The 27,977-nt window shown below is 41.9% G+C and overlaps 1 protein-coding gene across 5 annotated transcripts in view; it reads left to right on the top strand.

The window, feature by feature from the left end:
• rbm33a (RNA binding motif protein 33a) overlaps positions 1-27,977 on the top strand; it is a 203,636-nt gene that overhangs the window by 89,850 nt on the left and 85,809 nt on the right. For all 5 annotated transcript variants that reach the window (XM_070881642.1, XM_070881644.1, XM_070881643.1 and 2 more), the window contains 5 exons: positions 1,462-1,520; positions 7,319-7,442; positions 7,688-8,004; positions 9,724-9,891; positions 19,566-19,892. In XM_070881642.1, the coding sequence (XP_070737743.1) occupies positions 1,462-1,520; positions 7,319-7,442; positions 7,688-8,004; positions 9,724-9,891; positions 19,566-19,892 (995 nt within the window). The remainder of the gene's footprint in view (positions 1-1,461; positions 1,521-7,318; positions 7,443-7,687; positions 8,005-9,723; positions 9,892-19,565; positions 19,893-27,977) is intronic.

The following is a 27,977-nucleotide window of genomic DNA, read 5'->3' as shown; positions in this document are numbered from 1 at the left end:
TGTTGAGGAACTTTTATTTTCAGCACCGAGGTTATAATACGAGACTCATTCAGATTTACGATTTAAAATGAATGTTTACGTTAATGTGCTCAACTTAATACTTGTAAGGCCAGTTGTGGGCCGGGTGGCCAATGCAAAATCGATTCCGGTTTTGCAGACATACAATAAGTAATCACATTTGAGAAAAGTGTGACAGTGCCTTGATTTTGCTGACATATCTGTTTATTCAAAACAGTTAACTTCATGTCAATTGATATTTAAGTTTATATTTAACAAAACTCACTTCACACCCTCTTATGAGTGACTGACTTAAAAAAAAATGTAAAACCCATTTGGTTTCTGTGGTTTACTGTTGAACCTTCAAATTAGGGTGATGAATCAACAATGGTGGAATTATCAGTGCAGGTGTCAAGGAGTTCATTGTGTACACAACGGTAAAGGGCTTCCAGAGCTCCCCTGTGTAATGCCCTGTTAGATTGTTGAACTCCACCCCAGCTTGCTTAGGACTTATTCTGTAGTTGTGTTCTTTTTAGCACTGTCCTGCAAGCTTCTGTGAATGTTGATGTTGAAATGGATGTTAGCAATGTAATGTATGCATCTGATTTCCAAAATTGTGTTGTTTCATGCTTAATGTTTCTTTATCCTAAAAATTCTATTTTGTGATTCAGATTTGTTTCTTTACTGTTTCCGTGATGTCACACTTTTGTCAATTTCCAGATTTCCCTTTTTATTTGTTTTAGCACTTGTTAATTTTGATAGATGTCGATGTTAAGCTTACAAGATGGAGAAGAAGTGTTTTCCTGATAGCTTGGGGAACTGTACCTGAATATGTGTTGGTGCCTTCAGGACGGAGAAGGTGGGGGGCAGGTGGGTGGGAAGTAGTGGTAAAAGTAAACTGCATCTCGTAATTTGAATACACCTTTGGCAACCCTGAAACTCTTTGTTCGTGTTTCGGAAGTGAATTTGTCTTTGTACCTGCATCTTCCAAATATATCGACTTTGTTAATTCATAACATTTTTCTTAAACAAATGTTAACAAAAATGTAATTTTCAAACTGGCTTAATTAGAATTGTTGCAAAGTTTGTTGAATACTGTCAAATGCTGATGTCAAAATATTCACATGCCGATTGGTTTGCTTAATCAGTTTGTGATGGGATCAAGTGGTGTTTAATTAGAAGTTCACATATGTCAAAATCTGCTCGGACAACGTTAACTGTTACAGGTACAGGCCCCAATTGATTTTTTTTTAAGTAGCTTGATCGATATTCATGCTTGCATATAAGCTGCTTTTCTGCTACAAAATGCAGAGAAGTAGCTGGCAATTTGCTTCAAGTGTAATATAAAGTAATTTCAGCTGTGGCTGTTGAATTTCTTGCAGCAAGTATGCCTGAATCCTTTGAAAGGTCAGAACACAAAGGTAATGATTGGTGTTTTTTTTTCTCCCCTCATTGTAATTGCAGTGCCCTTGATGCCTACGCCAACCCAGCCGAGGCCTGCTGTGGGCCCCCAGAGATTCCTAGTGAGTAGCAGCTGCTTCCCTTTGTATTGCAATATTGATTGCACGTACCTCTGTAAAGTAGTATTAACATAGTAATTAAATACCAGCAAAGCTAAATAAAGTTTTGAGAATCTGTAAACATTGTTGGTAGTCTGCACAGCTGGAAATGTTTGATATGAGCTTTATGGTGTGATAGGTTTGGTGATTTTACTGTAAGCTCTACAAATGTGAAAGCGACAGGAGACGTAACAGGGACTTCATATGATTTAAAAAGCAAAATCTATTAAAATAGATAAGGCAGAGTTTTGCTTTATGAACGCACCGTCTTATTATTTTTCAAATGCAAGAGAAGAAACACTCCCACTGTTCCATTTGGTGGTATTAGTCAAGGTCAGAGGGCTTGATTAAATCCTGTGTATTAATTTAGTTCCTGACATTTCATTGTTCTATCTACACGGTTTTGCATTTGCTTTTCTTTTAGGTTTGATCATATGCTTTGAGCTTCTCTAATATACGTCTGAATCAGTGGTATTTTGCAAAATATATCTGGGTCACTCCTATTGACACTGAAGGAATTACAATATTTAAACATTAGAATTCCATTGAATATCCAAATAGTTAATGCTACTGCTCCGTAAAATACATTTGCAATTCCCCTCCCTAAATTACTCTCAAATCCAGTCCTTGTGTATCAGGATTGTTGGTAGAATAACAGTAAACGAGCAGATCAGCCTATACAATTTGCAGGCAAGATTATAATGGATACAGAGATAAAACAGATCAAGTTAGAGAGAATCAGTAGTATGCTGTAGTTATTGTTCAGAACCATGGAGAGTTGCATTGTCGTCTACAGGGTACAAGACATCAGGTGGTGGTGATTGACACTTCCTGGGTAGAGCTTCTCATAGCAGTTTATGCAAATTGAGTATGAACAAGGTTGCTGCAGCAAATTACATTTCATTTAGGTTATGGACCTTGCTAAAATGAGGCAGAGCTGTGTTCTGAGTAGTATACGATTTCAGCCTGAGCATTTTGTGTTTTCAAGCCATGTTTTGGAAAGCCATGTAATTATAACCTTTATAGGTGGTAAAGGAATGATGGGCATTTTCTCTCATCAGATCTTGGGCAGAAGAGAGCAGATGCAGTATTAGATACCACCAGCTGTCAAATACTGTCAGACTGGCGTATACAGTGCACAATTTAAAATGCAGGTGACATAATACCAAGCTACTTCCATTTGCCACCAGGCATCTGATTAATCATGATTAGCATACATTATCATACTATCAAATTTAATCATATCCACGGGTTTCCATCTGCAGAGCTCAATGTAGCTGTACAGAATATGGTTTGGATTTGAGGTGTGTGTGCGTGTGTTTTTTATATGCATTTATTTGAAGATCGAGAAATATTAAATTTACTAAGGAATAAAAAATCTGCCATTTTTTAATGCAAGATATAAAGGTATTTGATATATGACAGCTCCTGTTCATATAATTGCAAGTGACATTGCAACCTTTGATTATTTTGAAGAAATATACTAGCAGCTTGGGTTAAGTGGTCTTATCCCACATTCCTGGTGACGGGAATGGGTAGGAATTTCCTTCTCCTGATTGCAGCCACTCACTACCTTCACAGCCTTGCTGAGACGTGGTGCTAAAACTTGGTTCTCCATTTACCTCCAGTTTTCTGCATTTGCTGCAGTTGCAGAAAGAGTGTTTCATGCCAGAAGATCAGACGAAGCAAAGGAATTCTCTTTGCACCAAAGCCTCTTAAACTATACCCAAAAATGGAAGAAGGTGGATTATTTTTCTCATGAATACTTGAAAAGTAATGCTATTGTAGAGCTTTGCCCAGAAGCAACCCTCATATTCTTGCTGTTTTAAAATATTTTCTGGTGTTAGGCATTCTGTAATTCTGAGCTTCATAAATACAATAGTAATTTTGCCAACGGAAAACTAATCTTGTGATAAATAATGCATTTTTAAAATCAAGTGTTTGTTGAAAGCCAGTTTTATTGCCATATCTGTTTATGGTGAAGACGTAATAACGCATGTAAAAGTTTACTATTTACATTATTTTTTAAACCTTTGGTGTGGGATTTTGTAAAAATAAAAATGAATCTGTGCTTCTCCAGTGGCTCAGTGAGTTAAGACTGAACCATACAGGCCAGGGGCACTTCCGATCAGTGCCCAGTTTGAATGCAGTTAGCTGATCTCGGTCAACAAGGCTGCAAGGTACAATTGGCCTCAACACCTCAGCCACTGAGGAACAAATTGGCCAAGTTCCCAATTGTTACTGAGCAGCTTCAATTGGAATTGGACATGTGGAGATAATTTGGCTTCACTGTGATGACCCTGCAGATGAATGGCCTGCTGACACCATTGAGGCTCGAACAGGAATGCTGGTCGCTTAAAGGATATACCAGAGGGTGACTAGCACCTGTGGAATTACACTCCAAGGATTCTGAGATCAGGAGCATAGGAGAGCAAATTGATGTGGATTTAAAAGAAATTAGACAGTATTTTCCTAGTGATGCTTACTCAGTTTACCAAGAATAGAAGTGTGCGTACAGTGTATAGTTTACTAAAGTTTTTTAAAAAAGGGCTTGATATTCCCCTAGCTGAGGCTCAAGATAAAAAATAATCAGAATATTAATATTCTGCCCAGTGTTCTGTGCCATATATACTAAACAATCTACCTACCCTACATAGTGTGTTTACAAGAAAGCTGGCAATTATAGAATCATACAGCATAGAAGGAGGCCATTCAACCCATCCTGCCTGTGCCGGCTCTTTGAAATAGCTATCCAGTTAGTCCCACTCCTGCTGCTTCTTTCCCCACAGCCCTTCAATTTTTACCTTTTCAAATGAGAGGGAATCTCATAGAAACATATAAAATTCTGACGGGACTAGACAGGTTAGATTCAGGAAGAATGTTCCTGATGTTGGGGGAAGTCCAGAACCAGGGGTCACAGTCTAAGGATAAGGGGTAAGCCACTTAGGACTGAGATGAGGAGAAACTTCTTCACTGAGAGTTGTTAACCTGTGGAATTCTCGACCGCAGAGAGTTGTTGATGCCAGTTTGTTAGATATATTCAAGAGGGAGTTATGTATGGCCCTAACTGCTAATGGGATCAAGGGGTATGGAGAGAAAACAGGAAAGGGATACTGAGGTGAATGATCAGCCATGATCTTATTGAATGGTGGTGCAGGCTCAAAGGGCCGAATGCACCATTTTCTATGTTTCTAGTTACAGACTCCTCTGCCAAGAGAAGCCATTTCTCCTTTAGTCTATCAAGACCCTTCATCATTTTGAACACCTCTATGAAAACTCCCTTCAACCTTCTCTGCTCTAAGGAGAACAACCCCACTGTCTCTAGTCTCTCCACATAACTGAAGTTCCTCATCCCTCTTACCATTCTATTAAATCTCCTCTGCACCCTCTCCAAGGCCTTGACAGCCTTCCGAAAATGTGGTTCCCAGAATTGGACACAATACTCCAGCTTAAGGCTGAACCAGTGATTTATAAAGGTTTAGCATAACTTTCTTGCTTGTGTACTCTATGCCTCTACTTATAAAGCCAAGGATCCCATATGATTTGTTAACAGTCTCAGCAACTTATCCGACTACCTTCAAAGATTTGTAAATGTGAACCCCTCAGATTGCTCTGTTCCTGCACCCCCTTTAAAATTGTACCATTTAGTTTATATTGCCTCTTGTTATTCTTCCTTCCAAAATTCATCACCTCTGCATTAATTTATCTGCCTTGTGTCTGCCCATTTCACCAGTCTATGTCCTTCTGAAGGCTGCTACTATCCTCCTCCAATGGAGGTAATTAACATCAGTAAAACTATCATTAGTAGCAAGAGTATAATATCTTTTTTTTAGAATTCAGTCTTGCATATGAAATTCTTCAGCTTGCATTCTGGTGCAATTGTATATAGGAGAGCAGCTTAAAAGACTTCCAACTTCTCTGTTTGAAAAGGCAGCTTAGTGAATATAGAGCTTAAAATGGTAATTAAGGTTAATGTGTCATACTCCCATTTTTATTTATATCCTTTTAACATTTGCAAAGTGTGTGTACTTGAATTATTAAAATGAAGACCGGGGCTGATAGATGCTAGATATACAGTGAAACATTTGCAATAGTTGCTTCCAACTCTTCGCCCTCATTAGCTCATCGTGAAGCAAGGGTAGTTTGGATAGAAAATTATCCTAGTGTGAAGGTTATTTAAATTGTAGGCTAATTCTTAAATTTCAGATTTACAACTGTTCTAATGAACTGTCATGTGTTGAGTCTCAGTAGGCATTACACTTGGTTAATATAAATGAGCTGGAGTTAACATTAGCATTTAGAAAGCAATGGTTATAGTTAACACTTTTTTTTTGCAAATGTGGACCTTAAATAAAGATCTAAGGGAGTCTGTATTTATATATTTCTAAAATATGATGTAGCTATACTTAAAAACAAAAATATATATGCCCGAGGGATGTCTCTGGGGTTAATAACCACTCTGGTGTGTATAGCCTCTGTGAATGTAAAGAGATAGGCGTGCAGGTTTATTCATGACATCTTTTTTTTCTCACGAGCGTTTGATACTGTCACTTCTGGTCTGGAAGATAAGGGGATCTATATCCAGTAACTGAAGATCCTTCACTGTGTATTGTAATAGTAATGCAGGCTGTATAGGAGTCATTTAATTTACTTAGGTTTTGCCTTTTTTCTCCAAACAGTGATAGTCAGTTGAATTAACTTGTGCTCACCCACTATATCAGATTTATTTTCACGTATAACTATTTTACATTTTAAGTAGGATTAATAATAAATGCCTGCCTTGAAGACGGACACTATTAATTTGTTGAACAATTCATAAGATTTCAACAATGTTGTTAAGGTATTTAATTAAAGGTTTTTGTGACTATACAGCTGAAGCTATTGAGAAAGCTGATAAGTGGTACAATAGCCATTTGATCCTCTTGGTTGGCTGTACCTTCTTTCAGTAGTTGATTAACTTTTTTGTTGAGCACCTTATGTGAAGTTTTAGCTGTTTTACCATTGTAAGCGAATGCCATCATTCCATATGAAAAGATGGATTACCATTGATAACATCATATAATTAACACAGGGTGGAAAAGCAAAAGCACAATTTGTATAAGGATCATATGCCAAAGTAGGTTAATTTCTTAACTGGGAAGGGTCTATCCGAGGATAAAATGAGAAAGCCAAGTGTCGTCTTATTCTGCAAAAGGATTAAAGCAGCCTTATCTTGCTTATTTTCTTTGAGAGGGGTGTTAAAAACTGTGTGTGTGTGTCTCTGTCTGCGGTCTGTGAATGTGGTGGATGATGAGCTATTCACAATTGATGAGACACACAATCCTTTTGCACTCCTGTAGAAGTGACTGAAACAAGTAAATTGCTGATCAAACTGGTGGAATAATTAATCCTTTGCTTGCTCTCTGAATCTATACACATCGGGTTTCATTGTCCTATGCTTTTTAAAACCATTTGAAGCAAATAGATCACAACTTAAGTTTCCCAATCTTAAGAGAACCATGGAATTGAGACTAGAAATTTAGTACGTCAAATTGACCAGATCTGTAGATTGCATTGAATCCCTTTAGGGCTGAAAATTGATAATCTGGTGATCTAGGTTAGCTATCAATTGGTTTGTACTGATAGTGTGGACTCATTTATGACTTATCAGATATTGGGTGTCCTGACTGATCTGAGAAAATGATTTATGAGGAGCCAGATCTCATAGTTTGAAAGAAAAGCTGCAGTGCGACCTTATGACTACTGTATTATTTCATTATCAGAGCCCTCCAGAATTTCAGCCACCTATTCCAGTCCCTGCTAACTTTAATCAGCCACCCAGGCTACCTCTTCAGGAGCCGTGGAGAGGACCACACCCTCAAGAGAGAGAACCCTTCTTCATTGGTGGTAAGAAACTAGGAAATATTTTTAAAGGCAAAAATCATTGAAAAATAGTCGTGGTTCCAGAAAGTATATTCTTGGAATAATGCAATTTATGAACAGTTTTAAAAATACTGATTTTGGATATTCAACTTTATTATGCATTCTGCAATAATTAAAGATCTTTCAATGAAAGTGTTAGTTTGCAATGTTAGTGGAAGTATTAACTCCGCACAGTTCAACACAGTGTTAATGCACGTTTGAATTCACAGAACCAAGGTTCCAAGGACAACATATGTTTGAGCAGCGGAGTCCTCCTCCCCCACTTATGAACAATCATGCTATGTCTTTGCAACCTCCCATGGTGTACAGCCATCCAGGTCCAGGTTTCAACCAGCAGGGGCAACATCACATGTTTCCAAGGGAAGCACCAATAAGGACTAGTCTGCCCCAGGGTCATATGGGGATGCCTCCTTTTAACCAACCTGGTCCATTGAATCCAAGGCCGTTCATTCCTCCAAGACAGCAATTCCCACAAGGCCCCGGACAGCCATTCCCACCATCACCCCACATTCAACAAAATATGCAGGTATGAGAAAAACTCTTGGTAAGTATTGAGTAACCAGAATAATGAGAATCTAACCTTAGTTCTGGCAGTTATGGTTAGCAAAATATTATAAGCATTAAATGAAGATTTTGAAATAGTATCTTTTGTCGGAGACAGAAAGGAGATGACACAAAGTTATATACTTGTGTTGTCAGTTTGTGTGAAAAATGGTACATGTAATGTGCAATATGTTAGCAGGCCAATTTTAGTTGTTTGCAGTTATTAGCATTGCATGTCAAAATTCACATCTTACTAGGTGATGACCGTTCAAATAAGTGACAATATGGCCTCCCTACTGTGTGCCTGGAAGCATCATCTGCTTACTGAATTTGTATTGAACATGAAATTAATGTTGTAGACTATTAAAATACTTGGGGTGCATAATTGAGGAAGGTAGGGGCGCCCTCTACTGTTTAAATGATAAATAGAGCTCAGCAGTTTAGTGCAGTCTGCTGATGCTTGGGGTTGTTATGGGGTTTTAAAAAATTGAATTATCCAGTAATTTGAATTAAGCACTGCAAATAAAACAGGAAATTATCAGATAGTTTAAATTAAGTAACCTTGAGTTAAGAGTAGACTTTACTAAAATTTGGCAGAAAAACTATAGAAAGCATGTTTTTTTGCAGGGAATTGGAAGTTTGATACACCAAATACTTTGCTTTTAGTTTAATATTTAATCACTTGAAGATTACGTTGCATTTGTTTTTTTTGTAAATTGAACAATAAAATGTTTACCTATATACATAATATGTTTTTTTGAAAATGTGGATATTTGTGTGTTGCTGAACATCATTGCAATAGGTTCACTGCAGCACAATTTAACAATTTTGACTAACCTTGTGTCGAGGCAATAAGCATGCACATTTTTAACCATAATTTAAATATTAAGACAAGAACTTAGTGAACCAAGAATAAATTAAAGTGATTGGTTCACAATTGATGCGGAATGAGTTTATGGGGTATGATAGCACAGTGATTATGTTACGGGACTAGCAATCCAGAGGCCTGGACTAACGATCCGGAGACACAAGTTCAGATTCCACCACGAATTTAAATTCAGTTAATTAAATAAATCTGGAAGAAAAGCTAATATCCATAATGGTGACCATGAAACTGCCGGATTGTTATCAAAACCCATCTGGTTCACTAATGTCCTTTAGGGAAGGAAATCTGCCGTCCTTACCCGGTCTGGCCTATATGTGACTCCAGACCCACAGCAATGTGGTTAACTCTTTAACTACCCACTGAAATGGCCCAGCAAGCCACTCAAGTGATGTGAAACCACTATAAAGAAGACGGCTCACCACCACCTTAAGGGCAGTTAGGGATGGGCAATAAATGTGGGCCTTGCCAGCGATGCCCACATCCTGTGAACGAATAATTAAAAAAATAACTGGCTGTTTAGAATGTGGGATAGAGAGATAGTGGAAGAATCATAGCGATTTATGATTTGACTCCTGATGGAATTAAAGCAAGAATCTTTGCCTGTTCTTGGGAAATGCAATAAATCGTGCAATGGGTTAGTAAAAACAAACTGGTTAACATGCTGCAAGACTTGCTGCATTTAGAAGTAATCAACAAACGGTTTTCTCTAATCTATATATGTGCTATTCTTTTAGGTGTGTATATACATATTGCAAAACGGAGAACATGATTTCCTAGTATTGGCATATTAACCCCTTCCTTATTTTTGCCCTTCAGCCACCCATGCTACAGCCACTACCGCAGCACCAGAATAACTGTTCTCCTCAGCCAATCATTCCTAATGCTCCACATCAGTTTAGGCCGCACTTACAGATTCTCCCTACATCTGTAAATGACAAACGACTTCAACGTCCCCAGCGGCAGAATTTAATGAAGCTTCGACATGTGAGCACCATTTCTATTTTATTTTAAAAAGTTCCTCGTGTCAAAGTTGAAAATCCTAATTTTAAATTTTGATTTGATGGCTATTTAGTTGCTTTTGCTTTTATATTCTGCCTATGTACTTGGTTATCCTGGAAGCAGAATTCCAGCAGAGACAGTGTTAATATAAAGTGCTTTATTTGGTGTGCGGCACTAGTGAGAATTTATACTCTGGCTTGATTTAACTATTGGTGACCCACAGCCATCCTATTTTGTCGGTGCAAAAGAAAAAATACTGCTCAAGAAAAAGTAGAACTTTGATCAAAATATTTCAGATTTACTTCAGTTCAGTAATTCTGCCCTGTTTGCTGCTCGGGAGAAGGGAATTGAAGTTAGTGGAGTCGTCTTGAAAATCCTGACTTTATATCATTGTTTCATGTGGAGCCTCCACTGCTGGAAGTGGTCTCCAGCATAGTGCATCCAGACATAGACTGCAACATTATTACCTTGTAAGCAGTTGCATTCTGTGCAATCTGTCAACTATCAATTGAGGCCCTTGTTCTGTGGTTAACCACAAGTTGCAGAAAACAAAACAGTTTCTGGTAATTTGCCAGTCAATCAAGCTTCATGGCCTGCAGCTTCCGGGCATCTAAGGCTGACATAATATGAAGAACTGTGAAACTGACATACAGTAAAAGATGGAAGAATCAAAATCAATGCAGGCTTATTGGAGCATAGGAAATTTTAGGAATGGGAAAGGTCATTTGATCCAGTGAACTAGCCCCTTTTTAGTTAGTCTCAATTCCATCTTTCAGCATTCCCATTATATCCCTTAATCATCTCGTTTTAATTCATTTATACTCTTAACTTCAAAAGTTTTTCCTTATTTCATATCTGTTTTAGCCATTGTGTGAAATAGTCCTGTTTGAATTCTGTGTCCCCTAATTTTTGAAACCTTTGTCATTGTGAACAGTTTGCCGAGATCAGTTTCACCTATCCAATGAGTAGTTTAGAGAACTTGTATTTTTGGCTATCTTGAAGTTGTTATTTTCCAACAAAAACAAGCATAACCTCAGTTTATTGCACTGTGGGGTGGGCGTGTGTGTGTGGGGGGCGGGGGTGGTGGTCATATAGGCCGGTGGACCTGCGGGCCAGTTTGCTCCTGGGCCTGGTAAAAGTTGTCATCCAGAGGTTCAGGGTGCATAGAATTGATGATGGGGAAGGGAGGGGCTCTCTGAATGTTTGCCACTCTTCCGAGGTCTCGTGCGTGTCCCAGTTACCATGAAGCAGGATCAAGAGGTGTCTACCGGTTTGCTTAAAGCTTTTCATGACACCACTGGATAAACCGACTTTCATTGACTGAGACTAGAATACAATTTTACATTGGCACGCATGTTTGGTTTGTTGTGAGCCAATTGTAAAAGGGAGCACTGGTCAGAAGTTAACTATTTTTGTGACAAATGTCACCTATTGTGTTCGAACAGAACAAAACAGTAGCTCGAGAGGGATTTAGATGCATATTAATGGTACCAGGGCCTGCTCAGCAAGAGTACAACTGCTCCACAACCTATACCAATTGTAACTTTGTTTTACTTTTGCTTGGGAGTATGGATAGACTCTGCTTCTATTAGCATGAAATTGACTCATCCTGTAGAAATAGAAAGGAGTAAAAAGCTATTAGACCAGATTTTGCCGTCATAATAAGTGGTGCTAATGGTGCTCACCTTTACTTGTGTGTAATGGTACAGCAACTTCAGGCGAGGAGCAGATGTGCGGTTAAATGCCAACATCCAAAAGTTGCTACCTGTGTTGTGTCACTCTGCCGTTGGCTTCCCAAAATTGGCATTTTACTGTCTGCCTTTCCTACATTGAATATTGAAGTTGCTGCATTTGTACTGTAGATACGATCTAAGCTCGTCAGAGTCAAGTCTTGTCACTTCAAGCGTAAATACCGTTTTAACAAGGTGATAACTGTTCATTACTGCCTATCAACCTCTTTGGCACTGAAAATGAACTATTACAAGTGTGGAGTCTCATTCCTTCAGGTATTAATTGTTGAAGATTTTAAAATTTAATATTTTTTTAACTTTTCTGTTTCTTTCTCTCAATCAAATCTTTCTTTCCCTCTTTATTTATCTTTCTGTACCTGATTTGACATTGAATTCACCAACTCTAATTTACACTTCCTTCTCAGTCTTTCCAATGTTTGTTTCTCAATCTTCCGATCTCATTGATTAAGGAGACACACAGTTGGTTGACCTGTTTCTCTTGCTGTGACGTTATCCACTCGCACTTTCAGCAACTTAGTGGGCAAAAACCATTTGAGCTGATGGGTGCTGGGGCAAGTCTAACTAACGGCAGACACCGCTTGATGCCCTGTTACAGCAAAATCTGGCCCATTGTGATTGTGACATGTTTTGCGACAACCAGAATTAAAACTAAATTACTAAAGACAGATGGTAGAAGAGAAAATTGAAGAACGAGAGCAATAAACAAACTGTGAAAGGTATTCAAAAATGAGCAATAATTGAAGGAAAAGAAAGGCATCAAGAAAAGAAGTAAGGTAAAAAGAACAAAACAAGTACTTTGGAGTGGATAGGAACAGCAACACTGACAACTTGTATTTATATATCGTCTTTAACATAGTAAAACGTCCCAAGGCGCTTCACAGGAGCGTTATAAAACAAAATTTGACACCGAGCCACTTGAGATAAAAGCTTGGCCAGAGAGGTAGGTTTTAAGGAGTGTCTTAAAAAGGCGGAAAGTTTTAGGGAGGAAATTCCAAAGCTCAGGGCCTTGGCAGCTGAAAGCACGGCCACCAATGGTGGAACGATTACAATCGGGGATGCTCGAGGCCAGATTTAGAGGTGCGCAGATATCTGAGGGTTAATCTCTCCCTCCATTTAAACTCCCCAACCCATACCCACAGCCACCCCCTTGGCCTGGCCATCTCACATGGTCTGACTACTCCCATTGTATCATAAGACAAGACTATCTCTGATCAGTTTCATGTATTGCTCTCCACCCACATCTCCCTTCTCCCTCCCAACACTTCCTTCTGTGTCCGCCCAGAGGAAAAAACACACTCCCAATTCACTTGCAACTGCACTTTGAAAATCCCAACTGTCTCGCCTTTGGCCCTCCATTCACCGCAATGTTTCTCCAGCTGCCGAACTGCACAAACACCCCCTCACTTCCAGCTTTGATACCCTAGTCTTCATTAAAACCATGACACACACTCACCCTGGCCATTCCCCCTGATACGGCCCTCATCTTCACTCCCTTAAATCCAAGGAATGAATATGGTGGACAACCGGTTTAGCCATTGACCGCCAGATCTGGCTGGACCACAGAAAATACTATCTGGTCCTGATGACGTATGTCAAAACTGCTCACTATTCCAGGATCATTCTGGAATGCAAAGGTAATCTCTGGCTTCTTTTATCTACTGCAAACTGTCTTCTTAAACCCCTCTGCCTTGTCTCCTCCACCCTCGCCTCCAACAAGTGCGACCTCTTTGCCACTAAGATTGTGACCATCCGATCAGCTGCCACTACCACTTCCCTCCCTTCCCCGAGTCCACCGGGCCAAACATCCTCTAAGGTTCCCTTCTGCCCTAGCCCTGAACTCGCACCTTTCTCCAGCTTCTCTCCAATCTCCCCGTATGCCCCTCTGAGCTCATCTTGTCCATGAGACCCACTTCCTGCTCCCTTGGTCCTAATCCCACTAAGCTGCTGACCACCCAACTTCCCTTCTTGGTTCCCATATCAGCTGATATTTTCAAAGGTTCTATTTCCTCGGATACTGCCCCCATCTCTTTTAAATCTGCCATCATCACCCCTCTGTCCTTGCAAACTATCGCCCCATCACCAACGTCCCTTTCCTCACCAAAGTCCTTGAACGTATTACCGCCTCCCAAATCTGTGCCCATCTTTCTTGGAATTCCATCTTTGTATCCCTCCAATCAGGTTTCTGCTCCTGCCACGGTACTGAAACGGCTTTTATCAACACCTACTGTTGTATTTTACTGAAATCCGAGTGATAGTGCTGCTTAGACAGCATGAAATATTTTTTTATCTATACAGCAGCTTGTTTTGATTCGTTTAGTTGATTTGTTACTTTTCTTGTCATTGCCAGAACCACCAATTTGCAATCAAGATCCTATTCGAACTTTAGTGTAACACAATTGTAAGATAGAACTTCAGTTCAAAATATGATTGCTGGACGAAGCCTTCCAATGAAGCCTTGAGTTTTAAAAACACAAATTAAAGCACTTGAATTTTAAAGCAAGTAAATATATAGAAGATATAATTAAGTTGTCTGTTTATGCTGAATGAAAAATTCTGCACATAATTATTCACTTGGTGAATCATTAATATTTATGTGGCCTGTGTCATCTGGTAGCTTCAGCAGCCAACAAGTTGCCAGAAATGATCTTGTGACTTGTGGTTAATTACAGAAGAATGGCCTCCGATAACAAATCAAGAGGCCCGATTTTTGTGGTAGGAATATCAATGAGGTTATCAGCGCTCACTGTTACTATGGAGTAAATAGGACAGCAACTTCCGGGGTCTGCACGTGCGCAGTTAAAATGCAGAAATCAGGAAGTTGCTGTTCGATTTGCCCATTGGATTTCTTCTTTTTGGCGCAGCCTAATCTGTCCTTTAGTTTTGGGGGTGGAGTCTTGATCTGCGCCAAAAAGATTGGTTGCCACAGTAACCAGGGACACAATGCGAGCTGAGGCATACAGCCAGCTACCAACACATTAAAACACATTGCATCAACTTAAAAACACATTAAAATATATTGCAGCAACTTGCCTCCAATTATTATAGTCGGTCCCGCTCCCCATGGCCTCGAGTGCCTTACCGGTCCACTCCCCTAGCCCTGGCCGAAGGGTTTGCCGGTATGCTCCCGATCCTGGCCCCGAATGCCTTCCCGGTCCGCTCCCTAGCCCAGGCAGCATGGCCTCCCGCCCTGCCCAGCCCTGAGCCCAGGCCGCGTAGACTCCCGCCCCGAGCACAGGCCGCATGGCCTCCCGTCCCGAGCCCTGGCCGCGTCGCCTCCCGCTCCGCACTAATCCCGAGCACAGGCCGCGTCGCCTCCCAGTCCGTGCCCCCCGTCCTGAGCCCCAGCCGCGTCGCCTCCCGAGCCCAGGCCGCGTCGCCCCCCGCCCCGAGCCCAGGCCGCGTTGCCTCCCGCTCCGCTCCGTCCCGAGCCCAGGCTGCGTCGCCTTCAGGTCCGTGCCCCCCGCCCCAAGCCCAGGCCGCGTGGTCTCCCGGTCTCCCGGTCCACCGCGCCCCATCCCGAGCCCAGACCGCGTCGCCTCCCGGTCCCCCAAGCCCAGGCCGCGTGGCCTCCCGGTCCCCCGAGCCCAGGCTGCGTGGTCTCAGTCCGCCCCGAGCCCAGGCCGCGTGGTCTCCCGGTCCGCCCCGAGCCCAGCCCGCGTGGTCTCCCGGTCCATGCCCCCCGCCCCGAGCCCCGGCCGTGTGGCGTCCCGGTCTGTGCCCCCCGCCCCGGCCGCGTGGCCTCCCAGTCCGAGCCCCGGCCGCGTCGCCTCCCGCCGAGCCCAGGCCACGTGGCCTCCTGGTCCGCCCCACCCAGAGCCCAGGCCGCGTGGCCTCCCGGTCCGCTCCCCCGCCCCCGAGCCCAGGCCGCGTGGCCTCCCGGTCCGTTCCCCCGTCCCCGAGCCCAGGCCGCGTGGCCTCCCGGTCCGCTCCCCCGAGCCCAGGCCGCATGGCCTCCCGGTCCGCCTCTCCAGAAGGATTTTCTGCAGGGGCCACATACGCTGGTCAAAGCAGAACTGGAGCAACTCTCAGCCAGGCAAACTTGCCGAAATGACTAGAATTGGCGCGGGTGGCAGGTTATGTCCCCTTTGGCTGAAAAAAAAGTACCTAAAAAAAAAATCGTAACTAACGTGAGTTACACTGGTGCAAATTGATTGGGAAAACTGTTTTTTTAACTTGGGCCAAAAAAAGCAGCCTGCTTCAAAAAAACATGCAAATAACTGGGGAAAATTGAGCCCAAAGTTGGGGCTTGTGCATTCAAGTCGAAGTGAATTTTTAACGTTGTGATCAGACTGAATTAATACCAAACTTTCTGGTCCTGAAAATTTACTTTTATAAGAGTGGAGTCTCATTCATTCAGATTTTAATTATTGGAGATATAACTGTGTTAAAATATATTTTTTTACTTTTCTTTGTCTTTTATCTCTCTTTCTCTTTATCCCAATCCCTCTTTATTTTGCTTTTTATGCATGGTTTACATTAAATATTCTAATTTACACTTCCTGGTTTAGACTCTGGCCTGATATTTACCGGGGTAGGATTGCCAAATGTAATGGGGGGGCGTGGGGGGCAGCGGAGTTCCTGTCGTCTGGAAGCCAGCCTGATTGACAGGCTTGGCTTCCTGTCGGACGGAGAATACTGCAGAGGAGGCCGAAGGAGCAGGTAATGCAGTCAAGCAGAGTCAGCATGGTTTTATGAAAGGGAAATCATGTTTGACAGATTTGCTGGAGTTCTTTGAGGATGTAACGAGCAGGATGGATAAAGGAGAGCGAGTAGATGTGGTGTATTTGGACTTCCAGAAGGCATTCGATAAGGTGCCACATAAAAGGTTACTGCACAAGATAAGAGCTCACGGAGTTGAGGGTTATATATTGGTTTATATATTGAGGGTTATATATTAGATAGAGGTTTGGCGAACTAACAGAAAACAGAGTCGGGATAAATGGTTCATTTTCAAGTTGGCAAACTGTAACTAGTGATGTGCCACAGGGATCAGTGCTGGGCTCTCAACTATTTCCAATCTACATTAATGACTTGGAAGAATGGACCGATTGTAATGTAGCCACATTTGCTGCTGATACAAAGATAGGTGGGAAAGCAAGTTGTGAGGAGCAAAGAATCTGCAAAAGGATGTAGATAGGCTAAATGAGTGGGCAAAAATTTGGTAAATGGATTATAGTGTGGGAAAATGTGAAGTTGTCCATTTTGGTAGGAAAAATAAAAAAGCAAATTATTATTTAAATGGGGAGCAATGATATTGAATGGCGGAGCAGGCCCGAGGGGCCAAATGACCTACTCCTGCTCCTATTTCTTCCGTTCTTATGTTCTTATGTCTGATCGTGCTGATCGGGCAGTGGGTGAGGGGCGTGTAACAACGTGGTTTGGAAGGTCGGGAGTTATTGCGGCGGTGGCAGAAAGAGATGGGGGTACAGTTAGGGAGGTCGGGGAAAGATGGGAGATAGATCAGAGAAATATCAAAGAGATGGGAGGGCGGTGAGTGATAGCGGGGTTGTCCAATCACTAGGACGGTGGCTGGGGGAAGCACTCCTGTTCCTCCTGGCTCAAGGGCACTGCTGGAAAAGTACTTGCCTCTTCCATGCAGCAGTCCTTGCCTCCCTTTAGCTGCCGGCCAGCGTTGAGCCTGAAACACAGATAAAAGATTAGGCATGCAACTGCATTAAAATATTTAAATGAGCGACCCACCTCCTCGGAACAGGTTGGTTGCCTGTCACAGAGAGTATGCAGAAAACAAGCACAGGCAGCGGAAGGAGTTTGTGGCAAACCATACTCCCCACCCGCCCTTTCTTTCAAAGACTGTCTGTCCCACCTGTGACCGAGATTGTAATTCCCGTATTGGACTGTATAGTCACTTGAGAACTCACTTTTTGAGTGGAAGCAAGTCTTCCTCGATTTCGAGGGACCCTGCCGATGATGATGATGATAAACCGAAAGTGGGTGGGTTCAAGGCTTGTTGAGTTTGGATTTTAGATTTTTTACATTTTTATTTCTCACCTGTCCCAAAGCCACCTGTTTTTTTGGAAGTTAAAATTCGCCCAACATGCCTCAGTGAGGATTCTTCAATCTGATTGGTTGAGGAGACTTGCTGTTACTTGTCCTGTTCACACAATCCAGACCCCTGTAGAGGGCACTGTGCTGAAGTGGATCTCTAAATACCGAAGTTGCGGTGCAAAAAGCCTACGACAAGTCTGTGGGCGGCTGTAAGCGTAATGAACTTCGCCGCTTACCGCAAAATCCAGACCAGAATGTGATGGCTTATGTGGTGGTAATGTTGCAAGTGGTCTGTCATTTAAATTCACAGGTGCTGCACTAGAAATAAATGTAATGTGGAATCAGGAATTTTGAGACAAACAATTTGCAACATTACCACCACATAAGCTATTGCATCTTTTTGTCACATTGTGATTAGAACTCCATGAATTCAGTCTCCATGAATAGGAATGAAACATTTTTTTTCAGAAGATTTTTTTTTGAAAGGAGCTTTACAGCTGGTACGACACACGCAATTAATTTGACCCATTATGTCCTTCCTTTAACATTTTTGTGTGGTCTTTAAGATGTTAAATGGTTCTTAAAACCCACCTCTTTGACCAAGCTTTTAGTCACTTTTCCCAATATCCGCTACTTTAGCTCGGTATCAATTTTTTTTTGTCTGTTTACACTTCTGAAGCATTTCGGAATATTTTCTACATTAGAGTAAATGCAAGTGGTTGTAATAAAGTCAGGTTTTATTTTATAGAAGCATTAAAGACTAATTTGTCATGATTTTATCATAGTTATCTCGTGACCAATGGTGTATTATAGCAGAATAATCCCATTCATTATCGACCACATCTTTTATGTTGAGTCTTCGTGCCTCCCATGAATGACCTGATAACTTGAAAATCCTGAGCTGGTGGCTTGACCTAGGCTGTGAATAATTTGCAATTGTCTAAACCTAATTGCCTCTCCATGTGCATTGCATGGCCTCTATGCCTGCGGAAACAACCTATCTGAATTGTTTTCTATTAATACCAACAGCTTGGCCGGAAATAGTACCAAACTTTTAAAAAAATTGGTAGATGTTGCTGGATCATTTATTATAAACAATAAATATATGTAACTGAGAACATTTTTAATTAAGCTCTTTTCACAAAAGCAAATATATATTTCAGTTTGAATTGCAATCTCTGGCTGCTGCAGATGAAAAGATTTGTTTAAAACCTTAACACATAAGCTAAATGGATATGATTACCTCCAGTTGACATAAACTTAACATGTTCACTCTTTTTACATAGTCAGTTTACACCCTTTTCTCTCTCCAGTTTCTTTCCAAATTTCTCCCCTTTCATGAAGTCACTGACTTTCCTTTGGGGTGCAGGCTGACAGGTACAAGTATTCTTACAATTCCCCATCCAAGTTCTCATTTCGAGTTCAGATAGTGTGGGATAGATTTTAACCATCGCTGGGTGGAACAGTGTGTGGGAGCAGTTAACATTGGACGAGGTGACTTAACAGCATTTTATCCCACCTGGGGCCATTTCCTTCGCTTCCTAATTCTGGGAATTGTACGATTTGTAGTAGTCAGTTGTACTATTTTTTTTTAATTTAGCCTGGTTGAGATTGGCTAATTTAGCATTGAGAAGGGATTGAAATATGGGACATTCTGTTCTGGATCCTTAGTGACACACCTTGTGGTGTATTTATCCACTAGTCTTCAATACTAATGCCGCACAACCAAACTATTAAATCATCTCCTTGCAAAAGAATTGTTTAATTATTTTTGTCTGAATGAAATATTTAATATCACTAGCCGTTGCTCAGATATGAAAATTTTGAAAAGCTCTGTTCTTTAATTAATTTAATGAACTTTCATCTGAAATGCAAATTCCTATACGTCTTTGTTATCTGCAGAGTATACCTGGAATTCAAAACATGAATAAGCTACCAAATCAATTCCAGACGTCACTTCAACGAAACAGCAACCTCCGTGAATTGCCTATTGCTCCTCATAACAGTGGTATAAGACATCACCGTCCTATGTCGGCTCCTGCTGCTCAAGCTACATCTGTTTCTTGGGCAAAACCCACTGCCTCAACTGTGGCCTCTTCTCGAATGAAACAGACTGCACAAAGTGCACCTACTGTTCAGACTGCACCTGGAATGAGGGTGCCACAAAAGAACTTGCAACAAAAAAACAGGAAACCAAATCCTGCATCACAGAATACTACAGTAATAGAGGTCAGAATTTTTTCAAGTTTATTTCCCAACAGGTTCTTTGAAACTCAGGAAAGGTTGTTTGAAAATAATTAACAGATTTATGTGGGGCGACTAATTTCCGGTTTGTTTACGGTTTGCATGAAGTTATCTGTATGACATTTGGTATTAGGAATTTCATGTGCTTGATAGATTGAAAAGCAATGTTCGTAAATGGTTCATCTTTTAAATCTGATGTTGGTGTTTCCAGTTATGATGCATTCAGTTGACTCAATTTTGGGCAAAGTTATGCTACTGTTGTACTTACAAGAAGGACATTCTGCATTTTCATCATGGTGAAAGATTCCTGGTTGTCTATAACCAGAGGAGCCTGTAGTTATTGAAGTTGTGGTGGATTTTGCATGTGAGTGAGCCGTCGCTCAAGTCATTTTTCTGTTTGCTTAATTTAATAGAGGATAAGTAAAGACATTTATGATGATTTTGACCATATTTTGGATCCATAGTTTGCTCATTACATTACTACGGCAATTCTTCATTAGAATTTATCATGATTTATATTAAGGTTGTATCACTTTTGTGAAAGTCTACTGCGACCAAATGGAGGATTTTATAGCCTATTAACCACTCACTTCTTTGGCAGTTAAGGGTTTGATCTTTAAAATGGGTGATTTATTTTACTGCTGTACAAGCAGCAGCAGTTGAGAATTGAAGAAAATGTAGGAAAGAGTTGTCTGAACTATAGCCTTAGGGCCACGTGCTCTGGCTCTTGCAGCCCTGGCAACTCATTGCTATGTGGAACTATATTTTGGAAATTATTATTTGTAGTGCCGTTGCCTCATTAAATCTGAACAGCTAGATCTTTTATTATCTTCAGCTAAAGGTATATAATCATCAGATGGATTAAACTTTGTATGGTATGCACCTAAGCAGCTCTTTAAAGACAGACGCTTGAACACATCCGGTGTAGGGAACTTTTAGAAACAAACCGCTTATGTCACGATATTTATCGATGAAGCACAGTATTTTGCCCATAATAATTCAACCATCGGGGTGTCACCCTAAACTCTTCCCACTGCAGCATCTAATTTATTCTTAAATATTGTCCCTCAGTCAACATCACAAACAGATTATCTGGTCATTATCACTTTGCTGTTTGTGGGAGCTTGCTGTGCGCAAATTGACTGCCGCGTTTCCTACATTACAACAGTGACTACACTCCAAAAGTACTTCATTGGCACTCGAGCGATTTGGGACGTTCTGAGGCTGTAAAAGGCACTATAGAAATGCAGGTTTTTAAAATAATTTTAGTTCTCTATCAAGTTTTTTCCAGGTATTGATCGTTCTATGAATAAATAACTTGCTGATATCAATGCTAAATTTAACTTTTGCTGGGTTGATATTGTGGCTCCATGACATATTTTCACAATTTAAAAATATATATATAATAATTCTTGGTATGTGGGAGTCGCTGGTAATGCCAGCATTTATTGCCATCCCTATTTTCCTTTGAGATGGTGGTGGTGAGTCGCCTTCTTGAACCGCTGCAGTCCATGTGATGAAGGTACTCCCACAGTGCTGTTGGGTAGGGTTTCCAGGATTTTGACCCAATGACAATGAAGGAACGGCAATATATTTCCCAGTCAGGATGGTGTGTGACTTTAATTTAAAATAATATTCAGGGTTTAGCTTTTCTATATCGTGTGCAGCTTTCTATACTTTTATAAGATTGTGAATGTAGATTCTTTTCTCTCAATCTGATTCAGTAAAATTACTGAGTCGAATACCTCTTGTGTTTTGAACAAAGCAGTCTTTATTTTACCGGCCGGCAAGGCTTATCAGAAAGAGGATATACATTCTCGATCGAGCGTACACACTCCCTACGGATAAGTGAAGTTACATCGTAAAGCGACAACAGTTATACATTCTCGGCAAAAGATAACCAGATAGGGCTAGAGTGACATCCTAGTTCAACCTATCTCTTTTGGTCCCTCTTTCCCTTTGTCCACTCATAAGCCGACCTAAGTATGGTCTGATTTTAAACAAAGACCTTCTGTTAATGTTTCAGGTTAATAACATGATTTAATAAGACCTTGAGGTTTTTCTGCAAGCTGTGGGTTTTGTTTCAATATGTGTTAGTGTTGTAACATTTCGCAGTCTCGAGTCCGAGATGTCATGGCTATTCCTCCATGAATTTTTGTTAGCTTATACTATCCCTATACAATTCCCACGTTCTCAACTTCAATGTCTCTATACATTTTAAACATTCACATTTCCCCCCTTTTATCATTCCATGATAACACTTAGGATCATTCTAGGAGTAAAATGTATAGGGAATGTGAACACACCTAATATCCAGAAAAGTTCCCATTTTGCGCATAAACATAAGACATGTAGCTCTCGTCTCTGTCCCCCCTCCCATGCGCCGAAACTGTCATATATCAACACTATTATACAGACTGTGGCATACAGACAGCTTCATCTTATGGCTCAGGATTCAGATAAATAGTCCAATTATTTTGCTGATTAAAAGAGTTCAGTTTTCCCGTCTCTCTTCTCAGGTCACCGTCGGTGTAGCTGGCTGTCTATCACTACGGGTAAAAGTTCAAACTGGTCCACGTTCCAATTAGGATGCCAACGGCCTTGTTCAGCTATGGAGAAGAGGAAGTCTGGAACAGAAACAGGAGCTAGAATAACCAGTAAAATAGGTTCGTTAGAGGGTGGTGAGCTTGCAGTGGTGCAGGTGAACCCAGGCACTTTTCCCCTCAACCTTGGCTGCAGTGGGGGTAGTGAGTAACACCTGAAAAGGCCCCTCCCATTGTGGCTCTAATCCCTTCCGAATCCATACTTCCCTGGTGCCACGAGGGACAATTCGGGTAAAACTGGGAGGTCGATGTGAGCATCTTGAACCTGGTTGTGAACTAGTCGCAGAGCCCGAGTCAGAGAAAGAACATAGGTGGTCATCAGTCGAGCTGAGATCTCATATCTAGGAACAATTTCCCTCATTAACACCTTAACAACAGTTTGAGCCTTATTGTCCAGGTGAGGGTAGGCTTCAATCCATCTGCTAAACACATCTACTATTACTAACACATATTTGTAACACTGAACTTTTTGCAACTCAATGTAGTCCAACTGAAATGTCTCAAAGGGACCTTCGGGTAGGGGCGTTTTACCCCAATCACAGGGGACTCCCTTCCCTGGATTATGTTGCTGGCCAACCAGGCAACGACTACTGATGTTCTGGGTGAGCGCCTGGAGTCTAGGGTGCCACCAAGTAGCCAAAAGTGTGTCACTCGTGGTCCTTGCTCCACAATGAGTAGCAAAATGCATACATTCAATAACCCATAGAGCCAACTTGTCAGACATGCAAGTCTGTTCCGCGGGAGTGGTCCAGAGTTTAGAAACATTGTCATAAGTACATGCATAATATTTCCACAACAGTTTATCTTTTTCAGGAGCGTCCTCCTGTGCTTTTATAACATCTTGGATGGTTGGCATTGGTTTTTCCGAGGCTAACTTATACTTCGCAGGATTTTTAGTCTGACTCATAATTTTGGGCACTACCATCTGTTGGTCACGAGAGGCCTGCTTAGCCTCTTTGTCAGCACAGTGGTTCCCTATATCAACCGGGGATTTTCCGGTGGTGTGGGCAGTACATTTGACAATGGCAATGCGTTTGGGGAACATGAGGGCTTGCAACAAATCAGATACTAGCTGTTTATGAGATATCTCATTCCCCTGTGAGGTTAGGAATCCCCTATTTTCCATAATTGTCCGAAATCATGGGCCACCCCAAAGGCATACCTAGAGTCGGTATAGATATTGACTTTGAGATCTTTGGCCAAGATACAGGCTCGGGTGAGGGCGAATAGTTCAGCTTGTTGAGCAGAATAGGCGGTTTCAAAAGCGGCAGATTCCAAGACCTGATTCTCCTGGTTTACTATGGCGTATCCTGAGATTCGTGTATCTTCTGGATTAATAGAAGTACTTCCGTCAACATACATAAACAATCATGACTGGGTTCTTCCTCATCTTGGGGTGGCTCAGTAAGAATACAGTCTGGATCTTCCATTGGTACATCAACTAAATCTTCCCTGACTGATGTGGCCTCTTAAATTAAAGATAAGCAATCATGACTGGGTTCTTCCTCATCTTGGGGTGGCTCAGTAAGAAAACAGGCCGGATTAATTGCAGTACAGTGCCGAAAGGTCAGTTTAGGATTGCCTGTGATTTCAGTGGGTTCTGTCGGATAGAGGGCCAGTCCACATTGCCCTGCACTGGGATCTCAACCGGATCAATGGGAGTATAACCCACTTGGGAGGGGTCCTCTGCCCACACATGAGGATCCACATAGTCAGGTATGTCCGAGCCAGTATGATGCTGTAGAGTCGTTAAGACCTTCTCGGGGTCCCCATGAAATTGGACTGTTCGGCCATGTTTTACGATTTGCACATCCCGGCTGGTAGGGTCAGCCTCATCTATGGCCTTGCGTACCATAACTCCCAAATCTTTAGCATGGTGAGGGGCTAATACTTCACGAGCAATATGCGGTGCCATTGTTAGGGGCTGTTTCCACAGATTCTTATCCACTTCCACAAAATCTGCCTCTCTTTCCAGTCCAGTCACTCTAGCCCTTAATAGAATTCCCTTCACTTCCCCTTCATGATCCTGATAAAAGTTCTGCAGGTCCTGATTCTTTCCACTGGGATCGTATGCTAGGGTCACGTGATAGGGTGCCTGCGGCAGGTCCAGAGACCACCACTGAGGGGTTCTAGTGGTATAATACTGCCGCTTAAGGGTTTCCTGTTTTTTACAATAATCCTATCATCTCCACACTCCAAATGCAACTGGAATTTGCAGAGGAGGTCTCTAGCCATTAAGTTACAGTCCAGATTGGTTGTGATGACAACTTGATGTTCCACCGATTCTTCCTGGTAACCCATTTTAACCGGTTCTGACACTGGGAATGTCGAGATTTGTCCCAGGAATCCTGAAAGTTCCTGTGTTTCAGTAGAGGCAGGGAGTTTAAGCTTTGATTGTACAGAAGACATGAAGGCTCCCGTATCTATCAAAAAGGGTTGCCACTCATTCAGAATGGGTTCGTCGTCCAGGGAGGATCCCTGCACAATCAAGCTGCGTAGTCAATCGGGGGACAATTGACCAACGGGGTGGTTCTGGGAGAAGTTAGTGTAAGATCCTCCTCTCCCCCCTTGCCCCCCTCCTCTTCCTCCTCTTCCTTTTCCATGCTGACGGTAGGGGCAATTTTTATTCCAATGTCCTTCCTGCCCACAATTAAAACAGTCAATTCCTCTTACCCAGTCCCGGCCTCTTACCATACCATGCCGGGGACAATAGGGAGGTTTATTAGCAGGGCTCGGGCCGTTTGGTTGTTTAGTATAACCGTATCCTTGCTTATCCATCCAATCCTGTATGCAACACTGCGGATCTATTGATCCTTCCTCCCGAGATGGCTCTTCCTTTCTAGTCACGTATTCAGTCTTGACCCGGGTTGGGGACGCACCTCCCCCCTCCCCTTTCTTTTCCTGCCAATAATATCTAACTGCCCTTTCCATTTGTCCGGATAGCGTGAGCAATCAAATAGTTGTTCGAAGATCACATAGACATCTATAGTGGGGTGGTCTGCAGCTTGTTGTGCATCAGGGTTTGGCATTGGTCTGACAGGGAATTGATGTCGGGACTTTGGGATCTTGGAAATCATTCCTAGGTTTCGGAGCTGTCTGACTGCTTGACAGTTCTGCGTCTCGATCGGCGGGGGTGTTTGCTATGTCTTTCACAACTTGGACTGGTCGATTGACTAGAAGATTTACGGGATTGTCTGTGATATCGAGATATCGTTCTGCCCTTTCGAGTGTGAGATCTGGTCCTTTCGGCTATATTGCTTGTGAACTAGGGATCCGAATCGCTATCAGAGGATGAGGAGTCAGTTTGGGTTTGTTGCTTTGGTGGTATGGGGTTATTTTTAACTCCTCTCGCCGGAGTGTAAGGTGGAGGGTGTTGGGAAGAGGACTGGAGCAAGGGGCCAGGGGGTGCGGGAGGCGCCGTTGGGCGCTGAGTCAGTGACCACTCATCAATTTCATCATCAGCCTCGGTTAACACAAAGCCAGCCATTTTACTACGTAGTCGGTCAATACCTTTCTCAGAGGTCCCAGAGGATCTCTTAGTAAGTTTCTCGTGCGCACATTCTTTTTTTAAGACGTCTACAGTTTTAACGTGTTCCCTCTGTCAATGAAAGTCCTAATTTATTTGCCAACTTGACAGAAGTGATGCATCTTTAAAATTTTTTTTTTAACAATCCCTGTGTTTTTTTTTACTACCTCTACGCTTCTAGTGCCACCTAGAGGCCATTGATCATCTCCCAATAATTTGTTCAGGGCTCCTGATAATTTTCTAAAGTCTTCAGCTCTTTCAGGGAATTCTTCACATAACTTTTGTAGCGGACTACCCGCATCCGTTGTTTTATCCAATTGATTACCCATTATCGTGTCGTTACGCGTTCACGTAGTCGTGCGATTTAAACAACTTAAAACGAACAGACTTTACTGAAAAACAGACTTAACAAACTTAACACAAAGCCGCGTCGCCCCGCGGCTCGCGTCTCCACGCGATTCGCGTCTCCACGCGATTCCACCTAAACAAGCTTAACAAACTTAACACATAGCCGCGTCGCCCCGCGGCTTGCGTCTCCACGCGATTCCACCTAAACAAGCTTAACAAACTTAACACATAGCCGCGTCGCCCCGCGGCTCGCGTCTCCACGCGATTCCACCTAAACAAGCTTAACAAACTTAACACATAAACGGACTTGCTGAAATCAGCACTGACTTTCGCGGTTCGTGTTGCTGCGCGTTCGCGACTCTACGCGTTTACGTTGCCGTGCGTCTGCGTCTGCCTTCCTCCACTCGGCCGCACGCTCGCGCCGCTGCGCGTCTCGTGTCGTTGCGCGTCAGCGCCGCTGCGCGTTCGTGTCGGCCCTACCTTCCGAGTTGCTGCGGGATTTAAATTCAATCAGTGCCTAGACGGGCCAAGTGATATACAAGGTCGACGTCGTACCTGAATTGAACACCTATCCTCTATTTAATTCCCTATAAGCCTTATTTTATTCCCTGTGAGCCTAATTTTCTAAATTTGATTTCTTATGAGCCTTATTTAATTTCTTTTAGTCTCCAAATTTCCCTATCCTTTAGCGTCACTGCGCAGTTTAAATTCAATCAGTCAATGAAAGCCCTAATTTAATGGAGTTTTTCTGCCAACTGGACAGGAGTGATTTATTTTTTTTTACTGCAGTGGAATTTTTCTCATAATTTAAAATCTCAGAACATTTTTTTTTTAGCACCTATTTAGTACGTTACTTTTTTTTTGTCTTTTCCATAACTAGCGAGAAGTCTGGCACGTAGGCTGTGGACTGCTTTTCTTTATCTCAATTGTTCCAGCCTCAAGGTCATGTTATTTAATATAATATTTTTTTTGAATCCTTTTGAATCCATCTCAGTTGTTTTGCTGTGCCTTCTCTGAATGTTTTCTTTCAACAAGTTTGTGAGCATGTTAAATCCTTTTTTTTTTAAACCACCGGGACCATGTAATTTTTCTTTTTTTTTCAACAAACCTATCCTTTGTGCATTTCCTGGCTCCGTAACTTATCATCCGAATATACGTAATTCAATAAGGTTCACACTCTTAAACTTCCCACATACAGGACAACACTACGAAGGGTTAAAGAAACTTTCATTCTGTTTGAGATAAAACAAACCACAACTCCCCGGCTTTTTTTTTTACAGTAAAAATCACAGAAGCATTTCTCATTTAAACGGACGTTCACAAGAGTCTCTTTTCTTTCCTATTAATTTTTGGATCCATGATTGATCATCTATCCCTATCTAGCTCTAACTGTAACCTATCTTTCCAAGTCGCCGCTTGGTTTGCGTCATCGCGCAATTTCCCTATCTCTCTATCCCTATTCTAAGTTTGAAAGGTATTCACCAGATTGTCCTGGATCTTGTTCAGACACTACCTGAGAACCAGCGAGTGGCTAAACTTTCCTCAGACTTTTGAAACCGGGGGAAACTGGAGCAGTATTGAAATCATACTCAC

Source organism: Pristiophorus japonicus, chromosome 5 (assembly GCF_044704955.1).
Source record: "Pristiophorus japonicus isolate sPriJap1 chromosome 5, sPriJap1.hap1, whole genome shotgun sequence".
NCBI lineage: Eukaryota > Metazoa > Chordata > Chondrichthyes > Pristiophoridae > Pristiophorus > Pristiophorus japonicus.
Note: the sequence above shows the minus strand (reverse complement) of the source record. Positions and strands in the feature narration are given on the sequence as shown.